The following is a 20169-nucleotide window of genomic DNA, read 5'->3' on the forward strand; positions in this document are numbered from 1 at the left end:
AGGCCGCAGGCCGCGACGGTGCGCGTAAGGCAGACGCCAGGAACCAGGACTGTAACTGACTTCTATAAAACACCAAGACTCTTTAAGACAAATGAAAAAACGCCTATTACAACTGACCTTTTCAAAGTAATTAAAAAAAAGGGTGCCTCGAGGGAGATAGCAACGTCCAACAAATTCAAACATGAAATACCAAATGGTGCCTCAAACAGCCAAACACGCGTCAAAAAAAATTTACAGTCGGTTTCTAGGCCTAACATGATAACAAAGCCGACTCGACAGATGTACACATTAAAACAGAAATGTTTGGCAACAGAAGGCAAAAGCGAAGACAAATTACATACAAGAGGGAGGCTGAGAATAGCGTTGCCAGATCGACATGAATGTGCGAAAAGCGCACAAAATAAGAAATACGGACATGTGTCGATACAAAGGAGAAAGTTATGCACCACAATAGAGGAAAACGGGTAAACTGCCGAATAATATACCAAGAACTGTGCTAAACACACCACTGCCCGAATCTCAGGAAAACTGCCAACGCACAAGAATAATTACGGCGCTCACCCAGCCTTAATAAATCCAGGAGCAGCGAGGCTTCGTCCTCCGGATAAACCAGCACCCACAGAGAGAGCTGGAAAACAGAAGTTGCGACAAACCATACGTCTTCTGGTCGCGGCGCGTTCCCGGTGCAGGGACGTTCTCCTTGTCGTGTTTACGCTGTTTCTCCTTACTTGACCTGCGAGCTCCGAGCAGTGTCCTTCCGTATGAGCGCCTTGTAGTCAAAACAGACCGACAGCGACCTCTTTCAACGGCAGAATGCCGACCCCCCCCCCCCCCCCCCCCCCCGCGTGCTGTCACAGCCTGCTCTATCCAAGCAAACCAAAAGAGAGCCTCACACCGCAGCACCACAGAGACACTCGCGAGCCGTGCGCGATGTAGCGATCTTGCAGCGCGGCTCAGGACGATCCTATCAATCCGACTCTTTTGCCTAAAGTCTTTCGTTTCTGTTCTCATAATTTCTAATTGTTGGTGCAAGTCACATTGTCGAATTTACAGCAAGTTTCTTTTCACGGTTAGTGTCATGTCTAGTAGTAATTTCTTCATCACTTGGTGTACGTATTTATCTGTAAAACATCTTCTGCTTCTTTATAGTTTCGTCATATCTGTGCCCGAATATTTCTCACATTACCAGGCTCATTACTGCGCGCTAAATCAGCACTGGAGTATGGCAGACTTAGAACTGGGTCAGCATCTGTTTTCAACTAACATTTCGAAACACCATTCAACAGTTCACTTTTCAAATCCATTTCATAATACGAACCAGTGAATTTTATTGAGCAGACATGAGCATTTTCAACTCAGAACAAATTTGCACATTTACAAGCATTTATTCATTTTCGTTTCATCTCATTGTTTTTAGTAAATATATGAAACTTAATTACTAACTTACTGAGTTGTGATTCCTACCATGTATTGTAGTATTTGTGGAATTTATTTATTTAATCGTATGGCTGGGGCCCCCCCATCGGGCGATCGTTCGCCGGGTGCCGGTCTTTCAATTCGACGCCACTTCGGCGACCTGCAGTCGATGAGCATGATAGGATGATGATGAGGACAACACAACACCCAGTCCCTGGGCGGAGAAAATTCCCCGACCCAGCCGGGAATCGAACCCGGGCCCAGAGGATTGACAATCCGCCACGCTGACCATTCAGTTACCGGGGGCGGACATCTGTCGACTGACCTGTTGTTACACGGGGACCTCTTTCCGCTAGCGCTGGCATGTGGTGTGGATTCTGTGAACTATTTAAACTAGCTTTGCAGATTATACGCCACTAGGGGGCTTTCTATCATATTTATTCTGATACAGAGAATATGGGGTGTCTTCGTGACTGGCCTTCAACAATACTCAACGGTGCCTCTTGTCCTGATATATGACTGGGTTGCTAAAAGCAGGCTTCACATAACAAGGCATCACAAAGCTTAAAGTAAAAGCATTGTTGAGATGTTTTGGTATAGAAGAAATTTATTTACGCCAGTGAAATAATGTTGTGTAGTTGAACGATTACATTGCAAAAGTTGTGTCACTACATGTATAAGAACAAGAGGAAAAATTTGGAAATGCCACAAGGATCAGGTAGTTATTCAAGGAGAGAATGAGCGAATTTCAAGGTCACTGATGACGTTACTTCCGGTGTATCGCACTAGGTCTAGTATTCTGTTATGCAATTATGAATACAAGCACAGGTTCAAGGTCACTGACGATGTGAAATCCAGTGTCAGGTTACATGGGCATATGAGCCCCCTCCACCCCTCCTACACACGCACTTGGGGTACTCCGGTACAAGCACAGTTTCAAGGTCAATTCTGAGAATGAGGGCGTGGCTATTTGTTAATGACAAATTAATTTTATTATAGTTTCGTTATGTCACTTCAATCGAGTTGTACCATATCCTGTCAGGTATCTAAGTCCTCTCATTTTTACGGTTCTTTTATTTTTCCAGACTTTCAGCAATATTTCCGTATTTTCATAATTATTCATATTTTTTGAACTAAGCAAGTTTTGTCCCATTGCTATAAATGTCGCATCATGTCATATTCTGTCAAGTCGACGTTGTGATGCTCTCAGTCAACCACGCTGCAGCATGTGCTCAAAAGTATCTGAATTACACAACTACACAATTAGATTGTATGACATCATACTTTATTTGTTAAAACAAGTGCATTGTTTGAAATAGTGACATCTTGTTAAATTAATGAGATCGTAGCAATATTCTGAGGTTCACTGACTCCAAGACTGTCAACGAAAGACATATTATGTCTCGCACAGTGTTGCAAAATGGGTACCTAGAGAAGTTAGCAATCAGTCCAACCACCCCCAGTAGGAAGTTATGCCCCTGTGGTGTAAAGCACACTCCAAACACCAATGCCTGGCGTATGGCCATGGCTGCATACACTAGGTCAAGAAATTTGAAATGTTTTAGGATGCAGTAAAATCACTGACGTGATAGGATACACAACAGATAGAGCTATCCCGCCCAAGGCAAATCTGTTGTGACCTATCGGAGAACACACGTGAATAGCTACGCAGATAAGCGTCATCCCCTCACTCTGTCTCTTTGGACCAGGCGAATCAAGCTCACCCAACGATTTAGCATTTATCACTGCACAAAAAATGCATAGGTGATGCCAGTCTTGGTCAGTCAGATCTCCAAGGCCGAATAAAAAAGCATTACCCTACCACAACAAGATTTAAACTATTGCATTAATAGTGTGTATGTGACGTTGCTAGAAGATTCGGAAATAACTACGAATAAAATCCGAGTAGGAGCGCTGCCAATGCTTCTCTGTCCATCGAATTGGTAAGGTTAGTCTGGAGTTTCCTTCAAATGTGGGCAGGAGAAGGGCAATGGGACAAAAATGCTACATTCCACTACACAGTGACCATGGATGGCGAACTGGGAAATGTTTGACGACAAATAGGGTTGTGGAAGCACGCTGACTGTGGGTAAGATCTGAGACCGCTCCCCTGTAGAACAAAGACTTGCAACAGGACAGAAACTCCTACAATATTAATATATGATGTCGCTATAAGACTCTGAAACAGATACGGAAAAATTCGGAAGTATGGACACGTCTCCACCACCCAAATGAGACTGAGCAATGGTCACAGAGCAGAAAATTAAACTGTTTCTACATATGAAGTAATCGACTCACAGAGGTCATTGCACCTCTGCAGCTATGTGATAAAATGCGAATTAATTAGTTTATGTCTCTTATAGTGGTCACAAATTGATAAGATTATGGATATTATAGGGTTTATTTGCTTAAAACGTCATGTTGTGGCATGTTAATAATAATGCATCGTCTTTCCATTATCAAAGCATTATATACACTCCTGGAAATGGAAAAAAGAACACATTGACACCGGTGTGTCAGACCCACCATACTTGCTCCGGACACTGCGAGAGGGCTGTACAAGCAATGATCACACGCACGGCACAGCGGACACACCAGGAACCGCGGTGTTGGCCGTCGAATGGCGCTAGCTGTGCAGCATTTGTGCACCGCCGCCGTCAGTGTCAGCCAGTTTGCCGTGGCATACGGAGCTCCATCGCAGTCTTTAACACTGGTAGCATGCCGCGACAGCGTGGACGTGAACCGTATGTGCAGTTGACGGACTTTGAGCGAGGGCGTATAGTGGGCATGCGGGAGGCCGGGTGGACGTACCGCTGAATTGCTCAACACGTGGGACGTGAGGTCTCCACAGTACATCGATGTTGTCGCCAGTGGTCGGCGGAAGGTGCACGTGCCCGTCGACCTGGGACCGGACCGCAGCGACGCACGGATGCACGCCAAGACCGTAGGATCCTACGCAGTGCCGTAGGGGACCGCACCGCCACTTCCCAGCAAATTAGGGACACTGTTGCTCCTGGGGTATCGCCGAGGACCATTCGCAACCGTCTCCATGAAGCTGGGCTACGGTCCCGCACACCGTTAGGCCGTCTTCCGCTCACGCCCCAACATCGTGCAGCCCGCCTCCAGTGGTGTCGCGACAGGCGTGAATGGAGGGACGAATGGAGACGTGTCGTCTTCAGCGATGAGAGTCGCTTCTGCCTTGGTGCCAATGATGGTCGTATGCGTGTTTGGCGCCGTGCAGGTGAGCGCCACAATCAGGACTGCATCCGACCGAGGCACACAGGGCCAACACCTGGCATCATGGTGTGGGGAGCGATCTCTTACACTGGCCGTACACCACTGGTGATCGTCGAGGGGACACTGAATAGTGCACGGTACATCCAAACCGTCATCGAACCCATCGTTCTACCATTCCGAGACCGGCAAGGGAACTTTCTGTTCCAACAGGACAATGCACGTCCGCATGTATCCCGTGCCACCCAACGTGCTCTAGAAGGTGTAAGTCAACTACCCTGGCCAGCAAGATCTCCCGATCTGTCCCCCATTGAGCATGTTTGGGACTGGATGAAGCGTCGTCTCACGCGGTCTGCACGTCCAGCACGAACGCTGGTCCAACTGAGGCGCCAGGTGGAAATGGCATGGCAAGCCGTTCCACAGGACTACATCCAGCATCTCTACGATCGTCTCCATGGGAGAATAGCAGCCTGCATTGCTGCGAAAGGTGGATATAAACTGTACTAGTGCTGACATTGTGCATGCTCTGTTGCCTGTGTCTATGTGCCTGTGGTCCTGTCAGTGTGATCATGTGATGTATCTGACCCCAGGAATGTGTCAATAAAGTTTCCCCTTCCTGGGACAATGAATTCACGGTGTTCTTATTTCAATTTCCAGGAGTGTATATATATATATATATATATATATATATATATATATATATATATGTGTGTGTGTGTGTGTGTGTGTGTGTGTGTGTGTGTGCGCGTGTGTGTGTGTGTGTTGCAACTCATTATTAATGCACAGGTGAATTATTCATTCCAATAGTTTTTAAATAATAAAGTGTACTAGATGTCCAGTAGGCATATTGATAGGTCGAAATAATTTTAACAGTAGCGTAGTTACAAAGATTTTCCTTGGTTATTTACGAACACATAAACTACGACGTCACACAATCTGTGGTTCAGCAATGATAATTCACATGTCTTTCAGTACACACTGCCTTATGATCGGCTGACAGGATCGTAAGCCGGCCGATGGTAGCCGAGCGGTTCTAGGCGCTTCAGTCTGGAACCGCGCGACCGCTACGGTCGCAGGTTCGAATCCTGCCTCGCGAATGGATGTGTGTGATGTCCTTATGTTCGTTAGGTTTAAGTAGTTCCAAGTTCTAGGGGACTGATGACCTGAGATTTTAAGTCCCACAGTGCTCAGAGCCATTTGAACCATTTGAACAGGATCGTAAACATCGACATGATGCTAAGCGACACGCCACGAGCTTTTTGTGAATTTAAGAACAGAGGTATAAAAATCGCGAGATTGGAAAAATACGAAAAACTAAAAATGTGAAAAAAATACGCAGAATTGTAGAAAATATGGAAAAGTATGAGAAACTTGAGAAATGACAGTATTTACATATCTGACTGGGTGTGGTTTCTGCTGGTGTCTCTGCACTTGTATGCCAGTGTAATCTGACGCTGGGAGAGGCGTCGTCAGTGACCATGGATTTGTGTTCGTATACTTAGCTGCACAACAGAATACTAGCCCACATCGAAAGTGTGACCTTAAGATTTGGTTCGTTCACTCTTTGAATAGCTATTGGAGCATACTGCTACTTCAGTTTGGATTTTCGGGGGGATTTATATAAGATAAAATCATTATCAGTATCATAAAATCATATATATTCTGAATAATATTCGAAACAATTTCATTGCATCAAGTTGATGGTAAAGAGTAGATGCTATAATAATTCGTGGAACTTGAAGTGTGTTGCACAAAAGAAAATTACTAAGCAATGTCTCAAAGAACCGATGAGATCGGAAAACATCTAGGAACAACGTGGCTGCATACAGCTAAAGACCGAAACGGACAGAAAGGCTAGATGAGACCATCACTAAACAGTGGATGTTAAATGACAGTTGACGATGATGACAGTGATGATGATGATGATGATGATGATGATGATGATAAACAAACAAACCGACAAACAGATTCCAGGAAGCCTAGGAAGTAATTGATTCACTATTTACTTTACTTTCCGTGCCAGAACAAGAATTTATAAACTGTCTCCTTCCAAAATCACGCTGCCTCAAAAGCCTTGTCTTTGCATAAAAATCAGATCTTGCGCTAAGTAAGAAAACTCAATGCTTGGACACAAGAGAAAATGTTCAATCGTCTGTGCTTCTTCACGTTCATTCACTACGGGAATCATTAATTTTGACCATACACAGCTATCTAGTAACATGTGTATTCTACAGGTTACTGTTATTTCAGTCAAGGTATCGAGGAATTTAATACTAGATGTGGCAGAAACAATGGCGTATTCTTAACAGTGTATTTGACCACGAAGATGCACGGCTAAACATCTTGGTGTGCACTGTTCGAAAGACCAGTTCCTACAAATATACTAGACATGCTATATTTTACAAATAATGTCCTTTAGGTGTCCACCATCGTTGGCGATGAAATTTTAGTCACCAAAATGCACAATCGCTGTAACTTCGCAAAGAGTCTCGATTTCAGCTTGAATGTTGATTTTCGAGCTCTCAGAAGCTGTTGGCCTATTTTCATACACTTCTTATTTCATAAATCCCAACAGAAAAAGGCTCTAACCTATAAATGAGCGAACGGGGAGGCCAGTTGACACCAGCAAAGCGCGACAGAAGACGCTACGGAAACTATCTGCTTAAGATCCTTATGGACGTTCTCGTTGCATGAACGGTTGCGCCGTCCTGTTGGATCCACGACTGGGTATAAATCTTCTGAGGACACATTTTCTGCATTACGAACTATTGCAAATAAGCAACATACCCACCTGGTGTTACTGTGGCAGTGCCAGCTACGTCATTCTCAAAAAAGTACGGACCCTGTTGTGAAGTGGTGTGCTATGCATTTGGTGAGGACTAGTAGGCACCGAGTACGGAAAGTTTTGTTTATTTACATAGACCGGTAAATGAAACTAGACGTAGACGGACATCATTAAATTGTTGAGAAAATAAAGTCCATTGCTGTTCTTTTCTGGAAACTGTGCACAGAACTTACGACATGCTTGCTGACCTCCTGGCAATAACTGTTGAACCACTCGGAGCGTATAATGATGGGCATGATTATCGAGATGCAAAATTCGTCACAGGTTTCCGTCCAAGCTGTTCAGCACTTTTTTTTACGAATGCCGACAAACTGACCGCGCCGACCTTCACTGGAAGGCAGCTGTTACCGTTACAGTGTTGTTCCGAATGCGAACCGTTCCTGGTCTACAGGATGATGACTTACTCGTTGCAGATGCTGTTGTTCTGAACTACAGCAACCATTTCGTAGTCTACTTCTCTGAAGGAACTTGATGATTACGGCAAATGTCAAAATGTTGCAGAAACAAACGCTGCGTTAGCACGAGACCATCACCAGATTAAAAAACTTTTCAGTTGCCTAACACACGATGTTCGTTTGAGCAACGACTCACACTGAATGGTAACGCTCAAAACCGTACTAAACAGTGGTACAACCATCGACTCTTTAGGAAGCCGTGCTCAACAACGGCGTGCAATTTCGAACAGGTCATTGTTCTTGCCGCATCCTGTAGATCGTTTGTTGTATGTTTATATTGGACAATACTTTAAAGCGTCATCACGTACAAAAAAAGTCATACTCATTGACGGAAAGAACGCACAATACTGTAAATATTTGACTAACAATTACAATGAAGAGCCAAAGCAACCGGTACACCTGCCTAATATCGTGTAGGGCCCCCGCGAGCGCGCAGAAGTGCCGCAACACTACCTGGCAAGGACTCGGCTAATGTCTGAAGCACTGCTGGAGGGAACTGAGACCATGAGTCCTGTAGGGCTGTCCATAAATCCATAAGAGTACAACGGGTGGAGATCTCTTCGGAACAGCACGTTACAAGACATCCCAGATATGCTCAATAATTTTCAAGCCTGGCGCGTTTGGTCGCCATCGGAAGTGTTTAAGCTCAGAAGAGTGTTCCTGTGGCCACTCTGTAGCAATTATGGATGTGTTGGGTGATGGGTGCCCAAGTCCGCCGGAATGCACAATGGTCATGAATGGATGCAGGTGACCAGACAGGACGCTTATGCACGTGTCACCTGTCAGGGTCGTATTTAGACGTATCGGGGAGGGTCCCATATCACTCCAACTGCACACGCCCCATACCACTACAGACCTTTCACCAGCTTGAACAGTCCCCTCCCCTGCTGACAGGCAGGGTCCATGAACTCACGTGGTTGTCTCCATACCCGTACACGTCCATCCGCTCGATAGAATCTGAAACGAGACCAGGTAACAGGCTTCCACTCATCAAACAGTTCAATGTCAGTGTGACGGGCCCAGGTGAGGCGTAAAGCTTTGTGTCATGCAGTCATCAAGGGTACACGAGTGGGCCTTCGGCTCTGAAAGCCTATATCGATGATGTTTTGTTGAATGGTTCGCACACTGACACATGTTGATGGCCTAGCACTGAAATCTGCAGCAATTTGCGGAAAGGTTGCACTACTGTCACGTTGAACGATTCTCTTCAGTCGTCGTTGGTCGCGTTCTTGCAGGATCTTTTTCCGGCCTCAGCGATGTCGGAGATTTGATGTTTTACCGGATTCCTGACATTCGCGGTATACTTCATTTCAGGGAAATCATGAAAAACCTAAAGCAGATTGAATAGATGGAGATCTTAACACCGGGCTTGCCGTATGCAAATACAGAGCATTAAACTCCACGCAACCTCGCTTTTACCTTCAGTGTGGTATGTGTTCCGATCACGTCTTTTTCGGTGATTTTTTTTATTAGGAATGTGGACTTGAATGTAATTGAATATATTAATCATTTGGTTTATTTATCATCACGACAATTAGCAACTACGACAGAAATGCTTGATTCTCAATACTGTTCATAGAGGCATCTTATGCCAAAATCTCGATAAACAGGTGCTTAAGGCAACGTGTACGAACGAAACTCTGTTGATCTGACGTGAGCGTTAGGGAGAAAACTGGAAATAAATTGCATAAGTCCTGAGTGATCATCGTGAAATAAGTTAGTAATGAAAAGAACAGCTGAAGACAACACGTAGAATTATGGAATATAGTACCTCGCACCTGTTATGGAATTTCGAAGCAAACTGTTCATGACTTCCAAGATAAATCGTTACAGTGAAGCTCTATGAAGTTAAAGTTCTAAATTTGACTTCCCCACGTCTCATGCAGAAGCGGGCCGGTCTCGTCATATTGTAGCTGTCGGGGATAAAAATACTGCGGCCTCAATCTGCAGTGGCGCCGGAGTCCTTGTTTCTAAATAAGTTAGCATCATAAGTTGAAGGTTTGTGATGGAGATCTGATAGACTCATTGGGGTCGTGCGGATGTGTATATACAGGGTGACTCACTATGGCCACCAAGAATAACTCCGAAAGTATGATAGTAGCTGAAAAGTTTGTGGGACAAAAGTTGCATGGCACAACGGGGGTCATAATATGAAATTGTTTTTTTTTTTTTTTTTTTTTTTTTTTTTTTTTTTTTTTTTTTTTTTTTTTTGCTAGGTGGGGTAGCTTCAGAGATGTGAAGGTCAACTTCGTTTTCTTAAATTGGATGCTATAGTTTGGTTCTTATTTTCTGATAGCGGCTATCGAGATGAATCCGATGATGTGTAACAGTAAGGTCTTTGAAGGTCAACGAAGGTCAAAAAGGTGGCATGAACGTCCATTTACAGAAGGTGTTCGAAGTGATGACTAATGGTATCAATGCAGTGCTACAATCTTCTTATCATGGATTGAGTGGTATTCTTTATCACGTCGGCACTAATCGAAGCACATGCTCTGACAATTCTCTCTCGCATATCTTCAGGTGCAGTTGGAACGTCTTTATAAACAATGTCTTTCAAGAATCCGCACAAGAAAAAATCCAGAGGAGTCAAGTCTGGCGAACGAGGAGGGACACATCTCCTCCGCGTCCAATACAACGATTTGGGAATTGTCTCTGCAACTCATTCTAACCATCAGCGAAAAATGTGCCGCTCACCCATCTTGTCGATACCACATTCTGTTCCTTGTTCCTAAAGGTATTTCTTCCAATAACAGACCTAATATTTCTTGCAGGAATGTGGTGTACTTCCTGCCATTAAGAGTTCCTTCGATGAAATAGGGGCCTTTAATTCTGTCCTTCAGAATTCCACACAACACATTCACCGATCGCGGTTTATGGTATGCAACTTGCCACTGCCAACATGGATTTTCAGTTGCCCAATAATGCATGTTATGCAGTTTAACATTTCCATGGTTCGTGAATATAGCCTCATCAGTAAATAAAATTCAATTAAGAAATGTGTCATCCCTCTGAATCTGAAGTTGAGCCCATCGGCAGAATTCAATGCGACGCATGCAACCCGTACCAGTTAATTCTTGGTGGAGACTGATATGGTAAGGATGATATTTATGGCGATGCACAACACGAACAACACTACTCTGATTCATGCCAGATCCCCTTGCGATTTGACGCGAACTAACGCAAGGATCTGGAACCACAGTGATAAGAGTAACAATTTCCGTTTCCTCGTTAGTAATTTTCCTTTGCCGGATACGTTTCCGATGCGTTAAAGATCCAGTTGTTCTCACTTTATCATACACATATTTCAATGTTCGACGTGTAGGGTGAGTACGTTGAGAATATCTTTCAGCGTATAAGTCTCTAGCTCTCACTGAATTTCGTTGGCATTCTCCATAAATGAGAAGCATATCGACTTGTTCTTCGAAAGAATACATCACTCACATTCGCTTGATTCAAATATACTAGTCTTACCGTTTCTATAAGTGTTGTCTTGCGAAACCGTCGGATTGTGTCTACATGTCAATGGCACGTTAGATGGATACGCTGTATTCGGCGACTATTTACTATTTGCACGATATACGAGAGAGAATTGTCAGAGCAAGACAAAAGTTATCGGTACTGGTTATATTATAGGGTAATTTTTAGTAACTATGGTCCCAGAGCTGCCAGTCTGTTAGTACATTGCTGGGTGCAGTTGTGCAGTTTCTGTTTGCATTTCTTTTGTGCTCCATCTGGAAGTCCAATAAGCGCTGAATTCTGTGAAACTGCGAAATTGTTATATCTGCATACTTCTGAAAAATCAGTTGCTGTGGAACTTTCTTGAGAAGCTTGATTTCGCTACAAACTTCTGCTCCTAACCATAAATAAGTAAGGAAATTTGAAAAATACTGCATAATATTCTTTTTTCTGATTATTTAGCAATGTTATGTCAACTGGCATTACGTTATATTTTATTAAAAAAATTTAACTTGAGACACAACTAAAGCCCAAAATTTCCTACTACAGTCAGTTCATGTTATATTAATTTACATTGCTGCGGCGGTATTGAAATACCTGAGCGTAAAATAGCTCTTTTTCACACAAATTTCAGGTTATACTGCAATAAATAATGACCAATAAACATCAAAAGGGAACTTGTGTTGAAGGGAAACGCTTGAACAAAGTTGAGTCAGATGAAACCGTCTAAAGTTAAAGATTTTGTCATTGTCAAATATGAGGGCAAATTATAGGTAGGTAGCGCCATTCAGATCTACAAAACAGGGCCAGAAGTGAGTTGCGTGGCAAGAAGTAGGAAACTGTAAATTTTACATAAAGAAAAGGATCTTCTTTTGTACAACGAATATGATGTAATTTACATAATTCAGCCCCCAGTTAAGGTGTCCAGGAAAGGAGAATGATATTCTGTAAAAGAACCGAAGATGTCTGGGACAAATAGAGAATTGTGTCACTTATTTTCTTTTGTGTTTGTATTTAAACATAAATTACAAAATGAACGAGTTTAGTAATGCTTTTCTTTCACTTTGCACTTAAACAAATCGACATAAGTACCGTAACTACAAGCCACCGCAATATATGTGAAGTGGACTACGGTTAGAACATTGGGACCTAGATATGGTCCAATTTTTAATAATTAATATCTGCTGTAATAATACTTGAAATTAAGAACTGAAATAATAGGAATTTTCCTTTCACTACGGTAAACACTTTAAAATATGTATACATGTTCTGCAGACAACACGGAAAAAACTGCGTAAATTGGATCATGGTTTTGGTATGTACGGAAGAAAGCAAATTTTTTTCGTTCCACAGACGTCTACTTCATACATTTATTCCATGTTTGCCATATGTGGCGAAAAATATAAATAAAGAATAAGTTACGTTCAATTTCGATTTCGCCCATGCGAAACAGTATAACCACCAACTATAGCGTTCGATGTAGTATTTATTTCTTATATTTCTGCAAAGAACAGCTGAGCAGTATGAAACAAGTAACGCAGCGACTCTCCACGGTGAACGACGTCACACACACATGATCTCAGTAGATGTTACTCTGCTTTCTTTTAATGTTGACAGGTGGAGCTCAAGTCCTGTGTCGAGACACTAGACTTCCAGGTGACGGAGGGCGGCAGCAACTTCAGCGTGGGCCAGAGGCAGCTGATCTGCCTTGCTAGGGCCATACTCAGGAACAACAAAATACTGGTACTCGATGAGGCCACTGCCAACGTCGACCCAGAGTGAGTGTCACATCACCTAAATCAATTTCTTCCTAATCCCGTTACTGAACACAGTTTATGTTTTCATATTTGTGCCTGTATCCATCTTACACTGTAAGTGGTCGTCTCTGTGTACACATTCATATTGTTGCATGGAGGTATGTATTGTAGCTCATTTTCTGGTTGTACAAAACGCCCAGATGTTTTGTGGGTCGTGACTTTACCATCTCTATATGGTTTAGATTGTGTGCCTAAGTGCCTTGGACCACCTTCGTAAACAGGTGAGTTTTTCTTAATGCTAAGAAATGTTCTCTGTAGAGACATTTATGTGATCGAATTATTTGAAAACGTGTGTTACAGGACGGATGCCCTAATTCAGTGTACGATTCGCAGAAAATTCAAGCACTGCACAGTGATTACTATCGCCCACAGGCTGAATACTGTTATGGACTCAGACAAGGTGCTCGTGATGGACGCTGGATCTGTAGTGGTGAGAAACAAATATGTCACCAGACAATGTCCTACAACAATCGTCAATCATAGCTTTCCTTTACCAAACATATGCTGAAAAGCAGTTTCTTGTCATTATATTTTGTACACAGCACTCTGTCATTTAATTTTCGTGAAGTAAAATCTTTTAAATAATGGGTGTAGCACTAGGGTAATTCTACTGCTGCTGTCATAGCCGTGTAGGGTTGCCAGCTTTTTAAAGTGAAAATAAGGGAGCAAGGAGGAAGCCTACAAAGCAAATACTTTAAATAGGATTTCTACAAATAACAGTAGAAATGATTGCTTTTGTTTACAGACTTTGCTTCTTTCTGCAAAGATTTATTCGATTTTACATTTTTAAGTAATTCACTGCAAGTAAAATTAAAAGGCATTGCTATTTGCAGATCTGCTTTTATAAGGTCAGTGATACATTTGTTGCGCACCTCTGTCCATTTATGGTTTATTAGGGAAAAATTCGTTCTGCCTCAGTGTTTGAACCACGAATGCTTAATACAAAACCCAAACTACTTTCAGCAAATTTGGAAGCTGAACATTTTTTGCGCTGAAGGTACAGAGAACATTAGCTCACTTATTTGCATTGCCTTCAACGGATATGCTTTTCTTCAAAATAGCCTTTGCATTACAAAACCCATGATGCAAACAATTTCACCTACATCATCTAGCTGAAATGAGTCAATTATTTCTTGAAGATGGTTAAATTTTAGCTTGGAACTTAGAAAAAGAGCCATTCAGAACTCTTTTGGAATTGACAACTAATCTTCAAATTAGAAGTTCTCACATTGAAACACGATATTTTTATTTATTTATTTATTTATTTATCAGTAAAGGAATTGCACAATAAGCAAGGAAACAGAAATTGTGAATATTCGGTGGTTTCACCAATAAACCCAGTTTTCTGCTCACAAGGGCGCCCTTAGGAAATAGCTACATGCAGTACAACAGCCGCAGATTGGATTTTACCCTTAAACAATTTTCGTTTGTTTCTTTGCTCCCCTTCCACTTTCATTTAGCTGTTGGTGTTTCCCAGACTGGAACCCTAAACTTTTAATATCCCGAGGGAATACGAAACGAATCAGAACTGTTATCTCGTCATACAATTGATAGTATCAAGTGTGACATAGAAACACTGTTTCTTCCGTAGCTGCATCAAGAAAACGGTAGAATTAGAGGGAAGACCAGTGAAAAATGGACTTCAGTCAACGCAAGCAAGGTAACTCTTTCTCAGAATTTTGCAAATAAGAAGCTATTCGAATCGACGCGGCTTACAATTAGTCACAGAAAAATGAAATAATTTTATCCAAAACGGTAGACGTTTACGAATGCAGGAATGTTGTTTCTAAGATGTCCAGTGGTAGAGGAGACGGTAGGTTATTGCCCAAGAAGTGGTTTAAGTGGACAGACTGAAAAAAAAGAAGCTGCTGTGCTTTCAGTCTAAGTAAGGTGAGAACGGACTCAAACATGAAGGAACTGTACACATCAAAACCTATTACAAATCATTTTCTACCAAACTTATCGTTGCTATAAGTACTTACGGCTAAGTTACGTATACACTGTGTTAGAAACGGAAGTGCAGATATTTCCAGTGCTGACTGAGAGTATTATACTGAACAGCATTATATCAGTATTTACTTCATTTGCAGACTGATAATCGTAGCTATTAGTATAGCATGTTCTGAAGTTGGTTATTACCTTTAAGTGTGTGTGTGACACAAGCAGACCATTAGAGGTTTTTCTTTCTGCCAGATAGCAGGTAAGGTATTTAAGAATAGATGAGTGGACACGAAAGGATAGTCTACGATGACAGGTGTAGTCCACTTCGTGGTGCAATTACGAACGTTAAAAAAAAGATCGGCTGTAAATTATGCTTTGTGTTTCTGAGAAGACTGTTGGACGCAGAGAAAAAACAACTTACAATCTAAAGTGGGTACATATTAAGGTACCATTGATGAAAATAAAAGTAATGAAAATAACAATTGCAATTTGGCACTAAGAATTACAGTAAATTTAATTAGCTTATCACGGTCGATGCTGTGTCTAATATCATCAGAAACATGAGGGATACTGTAATGACAGAGGAAAAGATTGAAATGACACTGATAATGGGTGTTAAGGTATAGAGAGCAGACAGTTTCAACAAGTGATCCTGGAGACAAAGCTGATGGCTTGGGGAAGTGGGATTGGAAGGCAGGAATTGACTAGAGACAGCTGCAGGTACAGTGTGTAACAGAGGTAACTTCTGTAATACAATGTCGCCCATTAATTCTCTTTTTGCGTTGCAAACGCGTGAAATTTTTAGATAACTTTGAAGAATTATATGTAAGTCGGTAGTGGATAGGGGGGGGGGGGGGCGGGGGAAGAGAGAGAGAGAGAGAGAGAGAGAGAGAGAGAGAGAGAGAGAGAGAGAGGGAGAGAGAGAGAGGAAAGGAAAGGATTACTGATGTCAGCTGCATCAGGACATTACGCTGAATCAGCAGCGACGAGCAGAATGTATACTGGGCTGGGATTTTACCCCCGGGATCTCCTGATTATTAGGCAGGTGTATTAAGCACTGCACCATCCAGGTACACAGGGTTATGAAGCCAGTGCGCCTGTCTCGAGGCGCCTCACGGCGTACGCACGCTCCCTCCGAGCGCCACCTATCCGCAGTCCTTGTCTGTTTCCTCCATGCTCGCTACTCTGAGATTCCCGCAGGGGGTCTGACGTACTCGTGCATCCGCACCAAAGAAGGTGGATCCCTTGTCCATCTAGGTGAATCAATTATACATGAATGTGTGGTGTCTGTTGTTGCGGGCATATCCGAAAGAACAAGCACCACATATTTCTATATAATTTTTGGATAAGATCGTGTCAAAGTCAGGTTACAGATACAGGACTAAATTGTTGTGAATATAGCTCTTATTAGTGGTATGGAGGTAGAAAAACAAAACACAAAGAGGATACAATCTCTTGTAAAACTCTTCTCATTAACACAGGTTTTCCAAGACAGCTAACCTCAACAGAGCCAGCATGTTCCTTCGGTTATTACAATCGTTCAAATTCGCTGCACCACATAAATACTAGCTTTCCGTTCACATTTACTGTGCTTATAATTTTGACCATTTAAAGATTTCGACGTTTTTGTCTTCACAATTAGCAACAATTCCGCCTGGATATTAATTTTGTCACTTCTCCGTGAATCGGACTCTTCTCGTCCTGTACTCAATAACATTCTAATTTTGATTACCACTGCACCCAACATCAACACTTGCTATTTTTATGTCTGTCCATTCCTGTTTATTGCTTCCCTTATTTTATTTTTGCCAAGTTGGACGCGAAACAGCGACGAACTAACGTTTACCTTATTTGAAAAAATCCCAGCGTTTACTTGAAGCTATTTATCGCAATAAAGGCCATAAAAACTAAGATAACCGGTGTATGAAAGTTTCAGTACTGTGTAGGACAATCAGCAACGAAAGGAAGCATTAAATGTACATGGAAATTAAGCTATTTGCTTACACAAAATCAATGCCGTGTTTGCTGATGGCAAGAATTTAGTTCGTGGAAAATATATCATGTTTCACAAATCGTCGATACTTCTTCATATTAAAAATTTCTGGTAGTCTTCAGATTAATGGCATTAACTGAAGACAAATTTATGAACGGTGAGGACTAGTCGTATGGAGTTATAGTAATTTCTGAATATGGGTTATAACGCATATACAGGGTGGTCAATTGATAGTAACCGGGCCAAATATCTCACGAAAATAAACATCAAACGAAAAAGCTTCAAGGAACGAAACTCGTCCAGCTTGAAGGGCGAAACCAGATGACGCTATTGTTGGCCCGCTAGACGGCGCTGCCATAGGTCAAACGGATATGAACAGCGTTTTTTAAATAGGAATCCCCATTTTTATTACTTATTCGTGTAGTACGTAAAGAAATATGAATGTTTTAGTTGGACCACTTTTTTCACTTTGTGATAGATGGCGCTGTAATAGTCTCAAACGAATAAGTACTTGCTATCAAGTAATATTCCGCCAGTGCGGACGGTATTTGCTTCGTGATACATTACCCGTGTTAAAATGGACCGTTTACCAATTTCCGAAATGGTCGATATCTTGTTGATGTATGGCTATTGTGATCAAAATGCTCAACGGGCATCTGTTATGTATGCTGCTCCTTATCCTGGACGACATCAACCAAGTGTCCGGACCGTTCGCCGGATAGTTACGTTATTTGAGGAAACAGAAAGTGTTCAGCAGCATGTGAAAAGTCTACCACGATCTGCAACAAATGATGATGTCCAAGTAGGTGTTTTAGATGCTGTCGCGGCTAATCAGCACGTCAGCAGCAGACAAATTGCGCGAGAATCGGGAATCTCAAAAACGTCGGTGTTGAGAATGCTACATCAACATCCATTGCACCCGTACCATATTTCTATGCACCAGGAATTGCATGGCCACGACTTTCAACGTCGTGTACAGTTATGCCACTGGGCACAAGGGAAATTACGGGACGATGACAAATTTTCTGCACGCGTTCTATTTAGCGACGAAGCGTCATTCACCAACAGCGGTGACGTAAACCGGCATAATATGCACTATTGGGCAACGGAAAATCCACGATGGGTACGACAAGTGGAACATCAGCGACCTTGGCGTGTTAATGTATGGTGCGACATTATGGGAGGAAGGATAATTGGCCCCCATTTTATCGATGACAATCTAAATGGTGCAATGTATGCTGATTTCCTATGTAATGTTCTACCGATGTTACTACAAGATGTTTCACTGCATGACAGAATGGCGATGTACTTCCAACAAGATGGATGTCCGGCTCATAGCTCGCGTGTGGTTGAAGCGGTATTGAATAGCATATTTCATGACGGCAGGATTGGTCGTCGAAGCACCATACCATGGCCCGCACGTTCACCGGATCTGACGTCCCAGGATTTCTTTCTGTGGGGAAAGTTGAAGGATATTTGCCATCGCAATCCACCGACAACACCTGACAACATCCGTCAGCGCATTGTGAATGCATGTGCGAACATTACGGAAGGCGAACTACTCGCTGTTGAGAGGAATGTCGTTACACGCATTGCCAAATGCATTGAGGTTGACGGACATCATTTTGAGCATTTATTGCATTTATGTGGTATTTACAGGTAATCACGCTGTAACAGCATGCGTTCTCAGAAATGACAAGTTCACAAAGATACACGTATCACATTGAAACAACTGAAATAAAATGTTCAAACGTACCTACGTTCTGTATTTTAATTTAAAAAACATACCAACTGTTCGTCTAAAATTGTGAGACATGTTTGTGACTATTACAGCGCCATCTATCACAAAGTGAAAAAAGTGGTCCAACTAAAACATTCATATTTCTTTACGTACTACACGAATATGTAATAAAAAATGGGGGGTTCCTATTTTAAAAGACGCAGTTGATATCCGTTTGACGTATGGCAGCACCATCTAGAGTGCCAACCTTAGCGTCATCTGGTTTCCCCCTTCAAGCTGGACAAGTTTCGTTCTTTGCAGTTTTTTCGTTTGATGCTTCTTTCGTGAAATATTTGGCCCGGTCACTACCAATGGACCACGCTGTATATAAGAGAATTTTTTTAATCATGTAGGCTACCGAAGACTGCGTTAACCCCACCAGGCTTCCTGAATCAAACTTACTTTTAAGTCAATAAGAATTCTGGATTAACGAAAACTTTGGAAAGAATAAACATTTAATTTTTCAGGAGTATGACCATCCACATATTCTGATGAAGAATCTGGATGGTTTTCTGTCGAATCTTGTGGCAGAAACGGGAACTGCGATGGCGGAACAACTGAGAAATGTTGCTGAGAAGGTGAGAGCCTTAACCAAAGTTTTTAGAAATGCACAAAAATTAGGAAATATCTTTCTTATGTTGGTACTTGAAACATACGTACTGACCTTATTGCTTCTTTCAGAGCTATACTACACCGGCTGTCGTAGAAGAAGAAACGAAAGGGGAAGATAGTGATGAAGAAGGAGAACAAATTACGAGGCTATAGTTCTTCAACCACTTCTTACACTCCCTTTGCTGTCGCCATGACACTTTCCCATGTGTTGTGGAAGAGCCCAAAAACTGTTAGACATTTCATTTGTCACGTGTAGAGTGGAGACATGGAGTTCATCAGTGCCTGTTACTAAGATTAATTTTATTTATTGTGTGTTTATTTTGTATTTAGAAGCATCTGTCGTAATTTTTTTACCCACTTGCCTGTTACTGACACGTAGCTTGAAATACATTTAAATGCCTCTTTTGTTGTTCTGTGTTCTTTATTATAAATTCAATTTTAATGTGGAATCACGTTTATAATCTTATCGCTAACGATAATTGCAGATTTTTTAGCTTAATGTCTAGATTAATCCAAGCACCAAAGTTTAGTTTGTGATTGAATTAATCGCTTTTACGATTGGAGTTGTTCTGTGGCACAACTGAGTCACTGCTCGTACCGTAGGATATAAAGTAAGCTAG

The 20169-nt window shown here is 42.1% G+C and overlaps 1 protein-coding gene across 1 annotated transcript in view; it reads left to right on the forward strand.

The window, feature by feature from the left end:
- The window catches only part of LOC126162479 (ATP-binding cassette sub-family C member 4-like), a 242101-nt gene extending 222146 nt beyond the window's left edge, over positions 1-19955 (forward strand). Inside the window, exons 23-26 of the mRNA XM_049919021.1 lie at positions 13024-13184; positions 13524-13653; positions 19405-19515; positions 19619-19955. Coding sequence (XP_049774978.1) covers positions 13024-13184; positions 13524-13653; positions 19405-19515; positions 19619-19702 — 486 coding nt within the window. The 3' untranslated portion in view covers positions 19703-19955. The remainder of the gene's footprint in view (positions 1-13023; positions 13185-13523; positions 13654-19404; positions 19516-19618) is intronic.
- The last annotated feature ends 214 nt before the right edge of the window (positions 19956-20169 follow it).

This window comes from Schistocerca cancellata, chromosome 2 (assembly GCF_023864275.1).
Source record: "Schistocerca cancellata isolate TAMUIC-IGC-003103 chromosome 2, iqSchCanc2.1, whole genome shotgun sequence".
Classification (NCBI taxonomy): domain Eukaryota; kingdom Metazoa; phylum Arthropoda; class Insecta; order Orthoptera; family Acrididae; genus Schistocerca; species Schistocerca cancellata.